Source organism: Glycine soja, chromosome 7, assembly GCF_004193775.1.
Source record: "Glycine soja cultivar W05 chromosome 7, ASM419377v2, whole genome shotgun sequence".
Classification (NCBI taxonomy): domain Eukaryota; kingdom Viridiplantae; phylum Streptophyta; class Magnoliopsida; order Fabales; family Fabaceae; genus Glycine; species Glycine soja.
This window is the reverse complement of record NC_041008.1, coordinates 37,608,567-37,625,482: the sequence shown is the minus strand read 5'-3', so window position 1 is coordinate 37,625,482 and position 16,916 is coordinate 37,608,567. Positions and strand designations below refer to the sequence as shown.

At 27.5% G+C, this 16,916-nt stretch overlaps 1 protein-coding gene across 1 annotated transcript; it reads right to left on the bottom strand.

Annotated features, from left to right (window-relative positions):
• Positions 1-771: 771 nt before the first annotated feature.
• On the bottom strand, positions 772-4,125 carry LOC114419454 (sulfite exporter TauE/SafE family protein 2-like). The gene is made up of 4 exons (XM_028385123.1): positions 3,147-4,125; positions 2,265-2,399; positions 2,036-2,182; positions 772-1,361 (listed from the first exon to the last, which is right to left on the bottom strand). The coding sequence occupies exons 1-4, from the start codon at positions 3,975-3,977 to the stop codon at positions 1,053-1,055; spliced, it is 1,422 nt and encodes a 473-aa protein (XP_028240924.1). The 5' UTR covers positions 3,978-4,125; the 3' UTR covers positions 772-1,052.
• Between the last annotated feature and the right edge of the window lie 12,791 nt (positions 4,126-16,916).

Here is a 16,916-nt window from a genome sequence, read left to right as displayed (position 1 = left end):
AGACCGTGTTCAACATAAAATAATTGGTAAATAAAAGAAACCTGTGTATATTGAGTCTAAATTTATGAATAATTTTTAGGATTGTAAAGATTAAATTACCGCAAAACACATTACTTAGTAACTCTCTTCTAAACTGCCCCCCTTTAGGATTGTACGTTAATATAAGTTGACACAAGTAGTTAAGGATTTAGAGTTAACTCTTTAAAGGTTTAATTCTTCTTTTATGGCATATATCCTCTAGTGTATAGGGCCACTTTTTTTTTTTTTGAGAAAGTGTCTAGGAACTGATTAACTAGTTGCAATTAGGTAAAACTATTTGCAATTTAGGTCTATACAATAATTCTCTAACAGTCCAAAATGTGAAGGATTGCATATTTAATTATTTATGGACCAAAACAAAAAAATCAAAAATTTTGTTTTACCGGGATTTTCTTTCTTTTGTCTCATCTTGTAATAATTGAATAACAATAGAGGCTTTGGAAGAGTATTTTACTTTTTGATATTTCCGGTAACATACTGCAGAGTGCAGAGCATTGAATTGAAAGACTGAAAACGTAGTTCTTCAATTTGGATTTGGATGCTGGTTCATGTATAACCTCTTCAATTTGCTCGTTTTTCTTATTTTTTGGATGGTTTGGCACGAAAGTGAGGCCCTTTTCAACTGTATTTTTTCCTTGTAGACATAATACTCTCTAGTAATGGAACCAAGACCACATGTGTAAGGGATTAGAATCCCTTCTTCAACTAACACTTGTTAAGTTACATTTCTTCTTATTTTGACAAAACATGTCAAGAGAATTTCTTTCAACAACGATGTCACTTTTTATTTATCTCTTTTTCTGGAAGTTGTTATGTGTTCTTGCACACGACATAAATCTAAGAATATCATAACAGCCAAAAAATGCCAGGCTTCCTTAGTAACAAGTTTTGCATGAAATCCAAAAGGTCCAAAAATTTTACTCCATTGATAACTATACTCTGATGTTGACACGCGAATTTAGCGAGATAAAGGACTAGAATACTATCAGATAATAATTCAGCAAAATTGTTTTTCAGCAGGGTAGTTTGAATCCCATGTATCTACCTGATGTATAGTCTTTCCAAGTTCGAATGACTCCGAAGCTAGTCATTAGAACAATACTTAAAGTCATCACTATGCTAACCGAAAATACTATTAAGGATGGTCTTCCATAGCTTTGAATTGCTCTCTGCACCACTAATAACCCAATAAGTGATGCAACAAAACATATTAGGGCCAAGATGAGGGCAGTCTCTATGTGATCCATGCCCAATAATAGGTATTGCAAGGCTGACATGGTGGATGAGAAGAAAACCATGAAAGAACATGTTGCTGCTGTCACCTATACAACAAAATAATTTGATTGCTTGGTCAATACCAGTTTATCAGCCTCAAGCACTACAATGATTACTGAGTTGATGGATTACACTAGCCACTAATGCCTAATTAGCTAATGATATTCACCCTCTCTAGTCTAAGAAAAAAAATAAGTATAATCGTGCAGAATATAAGCAAATCTCAACTAATTTCACCTTATTAATGAAATCATTCTTAAACTATCCTTTATTTAAATCAGATTTTATTTCCAATAACTCAGATTCTCATGATATCAACTACACAACCTTCAAAATGAATCAAGTTCCCAAAAATTGAAGTTTTCCATCCATTAGCATAAAGGGCGGTTTTGGAAAGGAAAAAACTTAGATACAATACTTTAGGGGTTGTTTGTGTTGTTCTCCGACTAGATTTAGAGTTTTATTTCGGTAATATGCAAAATAAAGATTTACATTAAAGGATTATGTGGATTATAAAGGTGAAACTCCTCCAATTCTGATGGGAGAACAACAAAAAAACACCTAAGGTATTGTATCTAAGTTTTCTTCTTTAGAAAATGAAATTCATTTTTAAAAAGAGATTAAGAAAATTAAATAAAGTTAATTAATATTCTTAATCATCATGATTTATTTTGTGTGCGCTTATATAAGAGACTGAAGGGATTATGATAATGGAACTTACCTCTGGAGCTATTCCAACATGTAGAAGAAGTGGACTTATCAGCATTCCACCTCCAATTCCAAAGACACCACCCAATATCCCTGCTAGCAGTGCCATCATTGGAAAAATAAGCTTGTTTGATGGTCCATTTGAGGATAGGCATGGATCCTGCATTGAATTTGATTGAATGCGTTTCTAACTCTTAAGCAACATTCAAGAACTAGTTTCCGGTGTAAAATGTTTTACGAACCTCTTGCATGAGATTTTGGTCTTGATGGCTTTCTTTTCTATATACAATCCAAGCAGTGAAAAATAAAGCAAGAGGGACTTGAGCTGATGAAAGAATCCAGTATCCCACACCACATGGCTCCATTGGAATGATACTCTATAATTTCAACAATTGCAATACATGGTCATAAGATCGTTCATCAAATGCATATATATATATATATATATTATGAGTCAAACAAACAAGAAAAATTAATTAACATCTGAAAGACTGAAACTTTTCAGAGATTACATCTAGCAGCTATAAGAAAACAATGGTCTACGCCACTAGATTTTCTGCAACTAGTGTTCCACTAAATTCCACCACAATGAAAAGGACTTAAAATCACAACAAAAGAGGGGGAAAAAACACAAACTGATTCTCTTTCTCACTTTTTGATTTTAAAAAACACAAATTTTCCTCCAAAACCTATTAAGTTTTAAAATTTATTTTCAAAATAGCTATTTTAAAAATAAAACAAAAAAACAACTGGGAGATGTTTTCTCATATTCTTCTTATGTTTTCATCTGTCTAACCTCTCCCTCAATTGTAAACCTTTCTTTGTACCTTACACCACCCTTCACCAACTTTCTGAGCAATCTTGCATTTTGAAAACTAAAAATTAAAATTAAAAATAAAAATACCCCCCCTTCAATCTTGAATTTGGTCAACTCAGGGGAACTAATCTTGTACTCCTATACTCGTTTCTTCATGCCAATCTAGAACTTGACTGTTCCATATTTTTGTGAGTCCAATTCTAATATCAGTATCACAAACCACAACATGTCAAGTAAACTAAGCATGTGGTTTAATAAATCTATAACATCACTATATAACCATGAACAAGAAAGACCAAAATCTAACCTGTCCATATTTGTTTCCACGAAGAAGATAGAGGGAGAAGAAAGAGAGCCAGACCAAGAGTAAGACCACCAATTTCAACCAAGGTATCCTCATCCTAATATTTTCTTCAGGAACCATAACTTGTTCTTCAATACTTTTCATCCCTGCCTTTTCATTGTTCACCTGAACTCTCTCTTCCCTTTCTTCAGAGCTCCCATCTTCCAATAGTCCTTTTTCAAGCCCTTCAAATCCATCATTTTTCCTTCTCTCTTCTGACTCAATCTTCCAAAACAGCACTCCACTGTTGCAGGTCTTTGAGGTAGACCAAGTGAGGAAAACAGCAAACAGCATAGTAATCAACCATTCTGGGAAGACAAGGTTGCATATGACTCCAACACTCACTCCCAGCAGCATACATGGTTCTGACAAAAGTGCTATGTCATAGTCAATCAATGACTTGCCACCAAATTTAGGACTTGTGGCACAAAGATTGCATAAGACATTTGCAATTGACCCTCCTGTGACCATGAAAGCTGACAAACTTGAAGCTGTTTTGAGGTCTAGGCCAGCCACAATAGTTAATATTGGTAAGAAAAGTCCACCACCACCAATTCCACCAGCACTAGATATTGAAGAAGCTATGAAACACAGCACTCCTGCCACCACTATAGGGCCTGAAATTTGAATCTGGCCTTCTTGGAACCCTTGTGCACCATTTCCCCATTCATATATTTTCTGTAGGATTTGGTCAATGCTGAGGGAATTCAAAATAGTTTGTGCTTGTTCTGCTTTACAAGGATTGAAGGAGATGAAGGTGAGAACCAAACATGCGAGGCTGTGAATAATCCTCATTTGCTTCTGAGAGGTTCAAGCAATTGTAAAGAGTATCTGTGAATAGATGAATGGCTTAATGCCTTTATATAGGGATAAAGAGGGAATGGTAACAAGCCTTTTGATGAGCAAAAAACAAATAGGGTCACATGCACAAGCAAAACAATGGTAGGGAAAAAGTTGAACAAAAGAAAATTGAGATTCTTAAGGGATAACAATGACATGTTAAGGGTAGGCAGGGGGGTGTTGGCTTCTCTTATATTGTAATTATATTAAAATATATTTTTACTATTAATTATAAAATTATGTAATTTTTAATAATTTTTCTTCAATAATTAATAGTGTGTACAAAAAGAATTTATTGTTAATATTTCTCTTATGACTAAATCAGTTACAGTTACACTAATTAAGGGTTTTTTTTTATAAAATTAATAACAAAAAATTATGAATATTTCAACAAAGTAATATCATAAAATTTAGTAATAATTAACTTTGCCCGTTTGATCTCCTATAGTACAACTTCTTGCACTGAATATATGAGTATATCCTAAAACCATAAACTATAAAAACAATGGTTGCACCGAAAAGACAATGTACACATGTGGTGTAGGATGTCTGCCCGCACGAGTTTGAAGATGCAATTTTGATGTACTCCATCATTTTCTATTTCTCACTTTTTCTCTTAAATTAAACGTTAAATAATCATTTTGATTATTTTTTTTTTCAAATTGATTCTTCATCTTATAAAAAAATTATTTTTATCATTTATCTTATTTAAAATTATCCTTTATTTTTAAATTATTCATTTTGGTATCTTATTTGATTTAAAATTTTAAAATCATCATTCAACTATTTAAATATAATCAAAATAATTCTTTATTTAAGTGATATTCGAAGGATAAAACTAAATAAATTTAAATAGTTAGATGAATATTTTGAACATTTTAAATAATATAAGGTATCAAAGCTAATTTTTTAAAAGATAAAAATTATTTTGAATATGTTAATAAGATAAAAGATTAAAAGTAAACTTTTGAAAAGATAAAATTTATTTTAAATAAAATAAAGGATCAAAATAATCAATTTAGTGTACATTAAATCACTTATGAGATGTATTACTTGTTTATTTTTAATTTCTTTCTATATCTCTGGGTATTTAAGATCCAAATTGTCTAATTTAACATTTTGCATGAAAATGTAGCTAATAATAAATACGAGTTACCACCGGATGCTGCCTTTTGACTCCGGAGAAAAAAGGGTAAAACAAAGAAAATAGAAGTGATTTTTTTTTTTTTTGGTCCTGACATAAATAAATGTTTTTTCTCCTTTATTGTGCAGACAAATACAGTAGAAGGGAATCTAAGAGACAAATACAAGACAAAGAACGTCACAATACGAGACAAATAATTTGATATAGATGAAGAGTTGAATTAAATAAAGCAAATGATAGGAGACAAGAAAGCGTTAACCAGAGACCGAAAAAGAGGAAGCACTGCTATTATTAGTTTTAGAATTTAATTAATAATTTTAAAATTTAATTTACATGCACTTACAATCTAAATTCTTTTTACATTATTATCTAATGTTAATTATGATAAACGATAAACTTGTTAATTTTATAATAATCACTTTAAAAATAATATCCAACATGATTTCTAATTAGATGCATTTTTGAAAAGTTTAATTTATGTGCAAAGTCAATGTAATTGTCTAATAAGAATTTACTCCATTGCTATATCATATTCAATTATTAATGAATAAAATGGTAAGGTAAAATTATACAATTATATTGAACGTGTGTGTAAAAAGCTGATGATACATAGTAGATTCTTTAAAAAAAATGATAACAGATCATATTTATCACAAGTTTTAAATATATTAAATATTAATTTTTATTCTATATTTTCAATAACTGTATAAATTAAGTAAAATTAAATATACTTTCTTAAATACTATTAATTATTGTAAGGCACGAAATACTTTCTACTGTTATGCATTTTTTGTTTATCAATTCAAGATATACATATTAAGAAAAACAATTAATTTATCAAATTACATAAATATTATTCATACTTTTCTTATATGTTTTTATTGATCTCATTTATTACTTGACATTTTAAATAGGATAAATAGTCACTTTTGTCCCTTAATGTATAATTCGTTGACAAATGTGTCCCTTAAAGATAAAAATACAAAATTTATTCTCTCAAAGTGTAAAAAGTGCGACAAATATGTCTTGCCGTTGCCGTTAGTAAAATAGTCTACGTGACATAAAGAATAAATTTGTTGCTGAAATGATTGCCAACATGGATTGCTAGCATAGGAGCATATTTGTCATAATATATTTTTTGACTTTTTGTCTTCTCACCCCGTTGACAAATACGTCCCAGAAAGATGAAAATATAAAATTTAGTCTCTGAAAGTATAAAAAGTGTGACAAATATATTCAAACGTTAATAATAGATTGTGACTAATTATTATGTGTTTATAATTTATTGCTCTTATTCATTTAATACTTATGTAATATATTTTTTAAATTTTCTTTTAATATATATATTTTTATTATTTCGATTTTCTTCTCAAACATTAATTTTTACTGTTAAATTTTTTTTATCTTATACCTCACATTTAGATTGAAAATAATATGTCAAGAATTTTGAGTAGAAAAAACACAACCGGCCACGAGACCAAATTTATTTATTTATTTATTTTAAAAAGAGAATTTAATAAACTATTTTTTTTATAAAAAAACAAATCTCACAAAATTTAAATTAGATAAAGCTAAAGTGAAATTATAAATCTTTTTTCTTAATCAATAACATATATATATATATATATATATATATATATATCTTAAATATGAAATAATCCCTTGGATAAATCTTATCTGTTTCCATTTGAGACAATACTTATTATACATAATATGGATAAAATGAAAACAGTTACTAACAAATAAAGAACCCAAATAAATTTAAATAAAAAATACAATAATGTTCAAACTAATACAGAGGTTAACTTTAAAACAAAATAAAAAAATTAATACAGAGATTTATTCTTTACCTTTGGAACGTAAAGTTGTATCTCTCGTTGATTTAAGGGTTATAGCGATTTTACATTCCATTTGACATACTATGACAAGGTACGTAATAAAAATTAATAATTAATTGAAGAAACAAAAAATTTCAAGAAATAAAAGACTTTCATTTTTTTAAATGGTAATTATGATATAAAAAAAGTTGAGTTACCATTTAAAAAAATGAAAGCTTTTTATATTTGAGGTATATATATATATATATATATATATATATATATATATATATATATATATATATATATATATATATATATATATATATATATATATATTATTGATTAAGGAAAAAGACTTATAATTTCATTTTAGCTTTATCTAGTTTAAATTTTGTGAGATTTGTTTTTTTTTATAAAAAAAGTTGATTAAATTCTCTTTTTAAAATAAATAAATTTGGTTCCGTGACCAGTTGTATTTTTTCAACTCAACATTCTTGACATATTATTTTCAATCAAAATATGAGATATAAGATAAAGTTTTTTTTAACAGCAAAGATTAAGATTTGACAAGGAAATCAAAATAATAAAAATATATATTAAAAAAAAATTAAAAAATATATTAAATAAGTACTAAACAAATAGGAGTTGTAAATTATAAACACATAATAATAATTAGTCACAATTTATTATTAACGTCCGAATATATTTGTTGCACTTTTTATGTTTTTAGGGATTAAATTTTGCATTTTTAGGGACGCAATAGTGGGAAGACGAAAAGTCAAAAAAATATTATGACAAATATGTCTCTATGCTGACAATCCATGTTGGCAATCATTTCAGCAACAAATTTATCTCTCTAGGTCACGTAGATTATTTTACTAATGGTAATGGAAGGAAATTAATGACAAAACATATTTGTGGTACTTTTTATACTTTCAGGACTAAATTTTGTATTTTCATCTTTAGGGACACATTTATTAACAAATTACACATTGAGGGACAAAATAACTATTTACTCTTTTAAATATTATCATTTCTATGTATAAAAAATATTATCATTTTTCTATAAATGTATAATTAAAAACTAGTAATTAATTGTAAAAAAGCTAATAATTAAACGATGGAGTTGAATTCTAGTACTACTAAATTCACAATAACTCACGTACCGCTAAATCAATTGAATTAGATCCTTTGTAGGATTTTCTTTATTTGATAAATCATATTTATTTATTAATTTATGTGAAGGATAAATCATATATATGATAAATCACGAAATAAACTCGTGCCGTAATTTTGTGCTAAAGAGTGCATATCATAGATCGAATGCTAAATTTTTAATGAGACAAATAATACCAATGAATCAGCTCTTGGATTTTGACTAATCTTCCTCCTAGTAAACAACCAATTCATGGGCTAGCTGCTAATTGGTGTATATATAAATTGAAATAGTAGGTTAATATAGTACAATTGGGCACTCTATATATAAAACTTGCTTGCTTGCTAAAGGATATTCGATGAATGGCAGTGGAATAATTTGAGACCCTTTACTGATAACAAAATTGACCACTATATATATAATATACGGTTATAACAAAAATAATTAAATTAAAAAAAGACGATACAAATTAAGTGTCTTACTTTATTCATTATTACATGATCTTTAATATTTTTTTTACATAACGCTTAATAAAAATTTGTTGAAAATCGTTGATAATATTAAAAAAATATCATCAAATTATAAATAAATATTACTAATATATTTTTGTAACATTTTATCATATCTTACAAATAATCCATATTGCTAAAGTATTTTAATGATATTTTTATACTTTAACAATATGAATTATACATCACAATTAATAAATATCACAAAAAATATATTAATAATATTTATTTATAATTTAACTATATTTTTTAACATTTTTATTAAGTGTTAGAATTTTTTTTACTAAATGTCACGGATGTAGTAGTGATTAAATAAAAGTATGTGTGTAAATTACATGGCGCAAGAACCATAAGTAAATACTAATTGCAGTGATTATTTACAAGTGATTACATTTAACAATTATTTATCTGCTGAGTCATTTGCCACGCTGGTCGTGATCTAGTTGGTCACATTAAACCTTCCGATCTTATCCATAAGTGCGCGAGCATATATCTATATATATATATATATATATATTAGATTGATTAATTAATTAAATATATAATTACAACTTGGTTAATTAACTAATACATAAATAAGGTTAATTATAATAAAATATTTACTAGGCAAACATGGTCTTATCTTAAATACATAACTGCTTTACATAAATAAAAAAATTTATCATTATAATAATTTCATATCATGGATCTTGAATTCCATGGAATCCTTAAAAAAAGAATAATTCAAACACAGTAAAGGTTAAACTGTGCTTTACCCACCAATAAATGCATGTTTTCAGTCTTCTTGACATAGTTTCATATGTAAATATAATGTATAAAGTAAAATGAACATAATAGTAAGGATCCCGATCCATTGAAAAAATTACTTTTGTCTCAAACATAATTATATATACAACTGATTTTCAAATATATTCTAAGTTGTTGGCCCGATTAGTATTAGGTTGAATCTCTTTAGAAAAGATTTAAAGTTCAAGTGATGTAGTGAGAAAAAATGTGATTTGAAATTGAGATTTTATCAAAAGATAATTAGTTAAATTTTTTAAAGAAAATTAATTATCGATAAAATTAATAAATATTTCGTAATAATAATATGATAATAATAATAATAAATAAATAAATAAATAAATAAAAACTGTGCTTTACCCTCTGACTAAAGTAATTATAACTAAAACTCGAAGAAATTTTATGGTGTGTGTTTTCAATTTTTTACTTGATATGTAAAGAATAAGATCGACTATATGGCCAATTTTTTTCTTCAATAAAAAAACCAAGTGGACATGTTAAATATATGCGGTTCCATACATCATTTTGTGTCCTATTAGGAGACTCGCTGTAATTGCGTACGCATATCAATGAAAATGGAGCACACATATATAGTAGTTATTTTCACGAGGATGGTTTAAGTTTTCACCTGATCTTATTAATATTATTTTTAATTGATAAAAGTGGCATAACTGGAATGTCAAATGACATGCAAAGGTTGTTAGTGTTCACTAAGAGGATTATATACTGCACTTGTCTGAAAAGATTACGAAAAGTATGTCGATCATATAAGTAATAAAAAAAAGTAAGAGAATATCATATTTATAAGAATTGTGATTTTTTTTTACTTTAGAAATTTGATTTAACAATGATTATCATTCCTCAAAAAAATAAAAACAATGATTGAACCAATTAATTACTCTTTTAATTCGGGAATTAAAAAAATGATTTTTTTATTAAATTGAGAAGAGAAAGAGCACAATTAAAAGTATTAGAAAATTCAATCAATGAAAACAGTTATTTATTAGAATCCCTTTGATTATCTTTCAAGGTAATTTATTTCTTTTCTAAATTATTTATTGTTATATGATTAACATATAATTTCTCTAATTTATTTTAATCCTAAATTTCTTCGACGATGAATTCTTTATTTCTAATTATGAATTTTAATCTCTTATGTGAGTAAAACTAGTAATGAACATGTGTAGGAAATTCAATAATGAAACAATTTCAAATCAATTTCTTGATGAGTTTCAATAATGAAACAACTTTAAGCATGAATTCAATAACTTAGTTCACATAATTAAAAAGAAACAAGAGTAAAAGGGAAAATCAATTACGAGATGTTCAAATCAATGATTATCTTAACCTAACCAGAAGGAAATTAAAAACTCACAAAAAGGGAAAAGAAAACCAATCTAAGAGAGATGAGGATTGAGCCATGAATCTTCAAGGATTATTGTCCCTCCCTTCAAGCTTCAATGGCAAAGAAAAATTCCCAGGCTCTTCCTTACTTCCGGTTCTAAGAGGAGTTAAAGAATATCCCTAATGTGTGATTTCTTCCATTAAATAGTGAGTTTGGGCTTTGTAGATCGCAAAGACACACCCAAGCCCATTGGAAAGTAAAGAACTGAAAACCTCAGTAAGAACTTGGGTGACCTTATTATGGATGTTTTTTACCAAGCATGTTTGATCATGCTGCTCATCACTGAATTTCATCCTTTGGGCGACCCAGAAGCATAACTTACTTTCAATGTCTTCACCAAAGTTTTAGATAATTTTATCCTTAAAAAAATGGCACTAGTCTCTTACGTTGATATCTACAATCCTATATATATGTGTGTGTGGTCAAAATGCAGCTTCTGCATGTGTGTCAGACTGTCAAGGTAACACGTATATTTCAACTTCAAGCTCAATTTTCTCTATGATACACTTTGAATCTAATCAAGCTCTCTGCTTGGAAAATGTAGATCTATGTTTAAGCTTTTCATATCAATTGAGATAATCATAAACACATTCTTAAGGTCCGATTTGTGACCCAAACAAGGAGGGAAGGTCAAAGTTCGAATTCGAAATTTGAAGCTTTTCACGATACTCATTATATGACTTACAGTTATGAACTTAAGAAAATTATGACAAAATATATATCCCAAAAAGATGGAAAATGCTAGATGACACGAACAATTCTTTTAGGAATAGCTTAACTGAAAACGGTATTACACTTTATAGCAATGCAGTGATTCATTTATGCAAATCTCTATTTTTTTTTTTATCAATTCACACTTCCCGTTTGTGGACGAGGATAAGAAGGGATGAGGTATAATAATTAATTTGTTATAATCCATCATTTATTGTGTCAATAGGATATGATAATATTATCATGTCGTTTATCTTATCTTATTATTCTAATTTTATACCGATGGGGAGTTGAGTTACTATCGACCAAATAAAATATTAAGAGTTCTTTTATTTTTTTTATATATGATAATAAATTAATTTATATAGCATATATATATATAGAATTTGTTAATTTATACACTTATTTTTTTAGTATAAGTGCATTCACAAATTATAACTAAAGATTGATCTAAAATATATCAATAATGTAACTTAACGCCCTCATACTAACAAATCTCATATATATATAATTTTTAATTAGCATATTATCTTTCATATTATAATAATAATAATAATAATTTTGACACATAAATTGAAATTCAAATATTACAAAATATTTTTGAAAGAAAAATATTTGACTATTTTAAAAATATTATATAATTTTTTATAATTATTAAAAAAGTAATTGCATAAATAAAATATAATTTTGTATAATTTAGTTAAAATTATTTTTTTATAATTTTCATAGTTTATAAAAAAATTAATTTGTAATAATTTTTTTATTTAGAGAATTATGGATAATTTTAGTGAAATTATATTATTTTAAATTTGAGTATATCGTATTATTAGTTGGTTTACACTAAATATTAAATAAAATTAAAGTTTATCCTACCCACATAACTTATCTTTTTTTTATCCTAACTAACATATGAGTCTTTAATGTACCGTACTAATTAGCGGTCCTGCATATAGATATTGTAAGCCGTAAAATAACTAATGCGTTAATACGTCTCCTCACTCACTCATATAATTCTTACTTGACCTATTTATTTTTAGTTAACGTGACACTTCGTTGCTAATACTTGAATTTCAATTAGAAATATCCTTCTTTTAGAGTTGAAATGTTGATGATTGATTATTTATTGTTCATCTTAAGACCATGTTAATAGCAAAATCAACTACTTTCTCTGGTCCTATATACTAAAAACTATTATCTAATTTATCAAAATAATTAAAAGTGATTAGATTAATTAATTTATCATAAATTCTAATTTTTTTTTAGACTACCTGTTATATTATGATTAAAGAGGGAATTATTTAAAAAAATAATATTTTTTCGACAAATAAGTATATTTTCTTTTATTGATAACTCAATAAATATATTTCCTTTCATAAAAATGATTGCAATCATTGATAGGTTTTATAATTAATTAAGAGTAAAAATGAAATTTAGAAAAAAAACAATCATATATTTCTTATAAGATAAACGTTAATAAGTATCCTAACGGTTAGTTTAAAAACTTAAAATAAAAATATTTTTATCGAACAATAAAAATTATATTGTTTATGTTGTTTTTTAGGTTCTCTTATGATTTATATAATAAATATTTTTATTTTTTAAGTAATATCTTAATAATATTTATTGGTAAAACTTTTATATATAATTAGAACTAAGAAAATATTATCTTTTATTTTTTATATATAAAAAATAAGTAATATTTTAAATATCCAATAGGAGCATCAAATAAAATAAAGTGATGTAATGATGATAGCAATGAGAAGCAGGGATTGCTAGAAAGCAAAAGTAATATTAGTTTTATTGTGTTTGGTCATGATATGTACGTTTACCCTGTAATATTAGAAAAAGGGGCAAAAAGTATAATATAAATTACTAAAGCTACTTATTTTCTTCTTATCCACATCCATTTGTATTTCCACCTGATTCATATTAAGACAAAAACATTAGTGGCCAAGGCAAACTCATCTACAGAGTAGGCAACTTCCCAGAGATTTCATCAGGTACCAGCAGCCGGGTGGGTATATATTAGTAAACTCATGGTATTTTATGAGTGTTAGATTATCTTTTCAAAGTATTGAAATGTACTTAAGAAAATAGATTCACTCGATAAATATTGTTGTATATACACAAATTTAGATAGTAATTGAAGGAAAAAGTTATATGAATACCGAAAAATCCTTTTCAGCATCCAATGAGAGAGGAAAAAATACAAGCACAATAAAATTTATAATATGATAAAAAAAAGAAGAATAAAAAATAGGAAATACTTGTAAAATATTTAAGATAATGAACTACTTATATATCATTGCTGTTAACTAAATTCCAATCGTATACTTAAAAATTATTATTATTTATCAATCATACTGCATTATATTTATATTATTCTGTGAATCATACTGCATTATGTACATTGATCGCGGTGGGTGAATGGCTCTTTGGGGAAGATAAAGACAAAATCACAGATGTCTTTAAAGTGCCATTTTTTTTCCAATTATTCAAAAGCTAAATTGATAAAGGAGCCAAAAAGCAGGGGACACAGCCCTCCATTATTTATGCTTGCTGATTTTTTTAAGCACTTCCAGAAAGCGATATTTAATTGCATTAAGCCTCTTTTCACTATCAGCATGCATGTTTTTCCAATAATAAGTCGAAAAAAAGTAGGAATAAGTCCTTGTATTAACAAGATTTTTGTTTCACTCCTATGGGCTATATATTAATTTGAAAAAGTTGTAGAAATACGTCGTGGCATTATTAAAAAGTTTCAATGATTTTAACCTTCGTGTTCGTTAGTGATTAAACATGTGTTATTTAATGTTGAAAAGATATAATCAACTATCAAGTATACATGTGGCATTTAATTTATCAGATAGAGGAGGATATATCTAACATGTCTTTTAATTTCGAAGTTTGAGTCTATTAATTCATGTGAATTTTAGAACATACATAGTGTTGGATTAAATATGCCATTAGGCGAAGCCAACACTAAAGATACAATTTTATTTTCTTAAATATTATTAAAGTTGTATCTAACTTAAGGGTTATACCTAGCTATTACAGATACCTATCCCTATCGATGTCTCATCAATATATTATAAATATCCACTAGTCCAAAATAATTTAATATGACCAGCAAATAGATCTAGTTTATCTAAGAGAATTCGCTTCTAGAGGTATGTAATGTGTCTTTTTGCACATATCAAGTGACAATGCAAGCAAACACATAAACATCTAGGAGGGATGGGGGGTTGTCAATTTTTAGGATCTAGACAAGATTTTTAACATTAGAATTAAATCCAAGTACCAAGTACCACGTACCTAATGGGTTGCAAAAAAACTATGATGGCAAGTGGAATAAATTTGCTAGACGTTTATGTGAATCAATATGCAAAGTTTCAACAATTGGCTGCCACCAACCAATAACCCAGCACTTAATTGGAAGTTGGAACAATGTGGACTAGCACCGAGAACCGACAAGCAAACGACAGAATGTTTGTACACTAGCAATGATCATTCATGCATAAAGGAGATAAGCATTGGGCAAGCTGCAAGAATGGAAATTTTGTGACACTAACTGTAAATATGATTTACTCTATTTATTGTAAGATTGGTTCAACCCAACAAAAATTAGTTGATTAAATTAATTACCTAGGAGTAACTCTGAATTGACATAAAATTAGTTTATGGCTTCCACGATTAGGTACTCTTGGCCTTGCTCAGTTGCTCTAGTGCCCTCCCTTTCAAGAGTATAATAATACTTGGAAAAACTGATCTTAGACAACAATTTTGAATGCTAGTGAAGGTGTTAAGACTTAAGAGGTTAATTAGTTGCTCACTTTCAGAATAATTATTGGAAACATAAGAAAATGGGAACTTTATATGGATCCAAATGTTTCACGTGGAACAATGATGATCAATTTTATTCTAATGTATCAAATCCTCTAAGTGGTCAGTCCTGTTATTTACTTGGGTAAATCTCTTCTGAAGTTATCATCCAATTTAGCTTATTGTCACAATCCAACGTAGAATTCATCAAGCTTGTTATCTATATCTATATATAAACCATCCGGCCACCATTTTTCAATTGACATGTGTCATTTGGTGGCGTGCTGAAGATTTACTTTTTTTTCTTTTCTTTTTACTCTCTCATTTACTTTCTCTTTCAGCTGGATTTTATGAATTATTAAGCTTGCAAAGCAGGATAGCCATGTCCAGTGCGTGTGTGTATATAACGAAATCAATCTAATGTATTACATAGCCATTTGTACTCCTGCTGCTGGGAGAGCAAAAGATTAACAATTGGAAACTTTGTTATATAGTTCTATTTCTTTGACTCTGAACGACTATTGATGAATTTCTTATTGAAAATGTCAATGATGTGTAGCTGGAAATGATACAATTCAATTTTTGCTTTTTCTTGATTTGACTTTACAAAAAAATTAGTTTTAACAGTGGATATATTTTTGTACTTGGAATAGTTTTTGTTTTTTTTTTCCTTTTTGGCTGTCTGTTCCTTCCCTTTTTTTCCAATCTTTTTTTCTTTATTTTTTTTATTTCTTCGGTTTTTATATTGAAATGTTATTTGCTATCTTTTAATAAAAATAATTATATATTATTGATTCTTACAAATAAGAAAATGTTCTTTATAAACATTATTTTTTTGAAATGTTTTATTCAAAATCCCGTATTCTGCTGACTCCTCCACTAACTTAGGTGCATGCATGTCTAAGGGACCTACTACTCACCATGTATGTGTCACCTATGTATAGGGTGTTTTAAAATTAACATATTAAATTTAACTAAAATATCCATAATAATTGAGTTCATATTATGAAAATCACAATAATTTAACAAATAATAAAAGATTCATATTAATTGATCACGCATTATGAAAATTATATATATTCACGAAAAAGGAATTATAAAAAAACAAAAGCGTATAAAATCACCATTACAAGATTGTGTATACATATTTTGTATATCTTTAAGTATTTCTTTTGAGATAATCTTATATATAAATATTTAAAAGGGGAGGGAAATGCCACATGGACAAAATTATCAAATTAGATTGTAATTAATTAAATTTTGATAAAATCTTTTATTTTCTCTAATCTCTCTTATTATTTTTTATCATATATATATATATATATTACATACAAAATGAAAAATTAAAAAATTAGGGGGAAGGGGCATGCCCCCCCTTATAATACATGGAATAATAATGTGGCCTATCACCTATGTCCTGCACATCACCTTTGATTGCCAGGTGTTCCTAATGGTTGCTCAATTCCACTCCTCCTCTACTTGCTTTCTGCATAGTTTTCTTCATTTTCCTTTCTCTCTCACGCTCACACGTGTAATGCCCTATA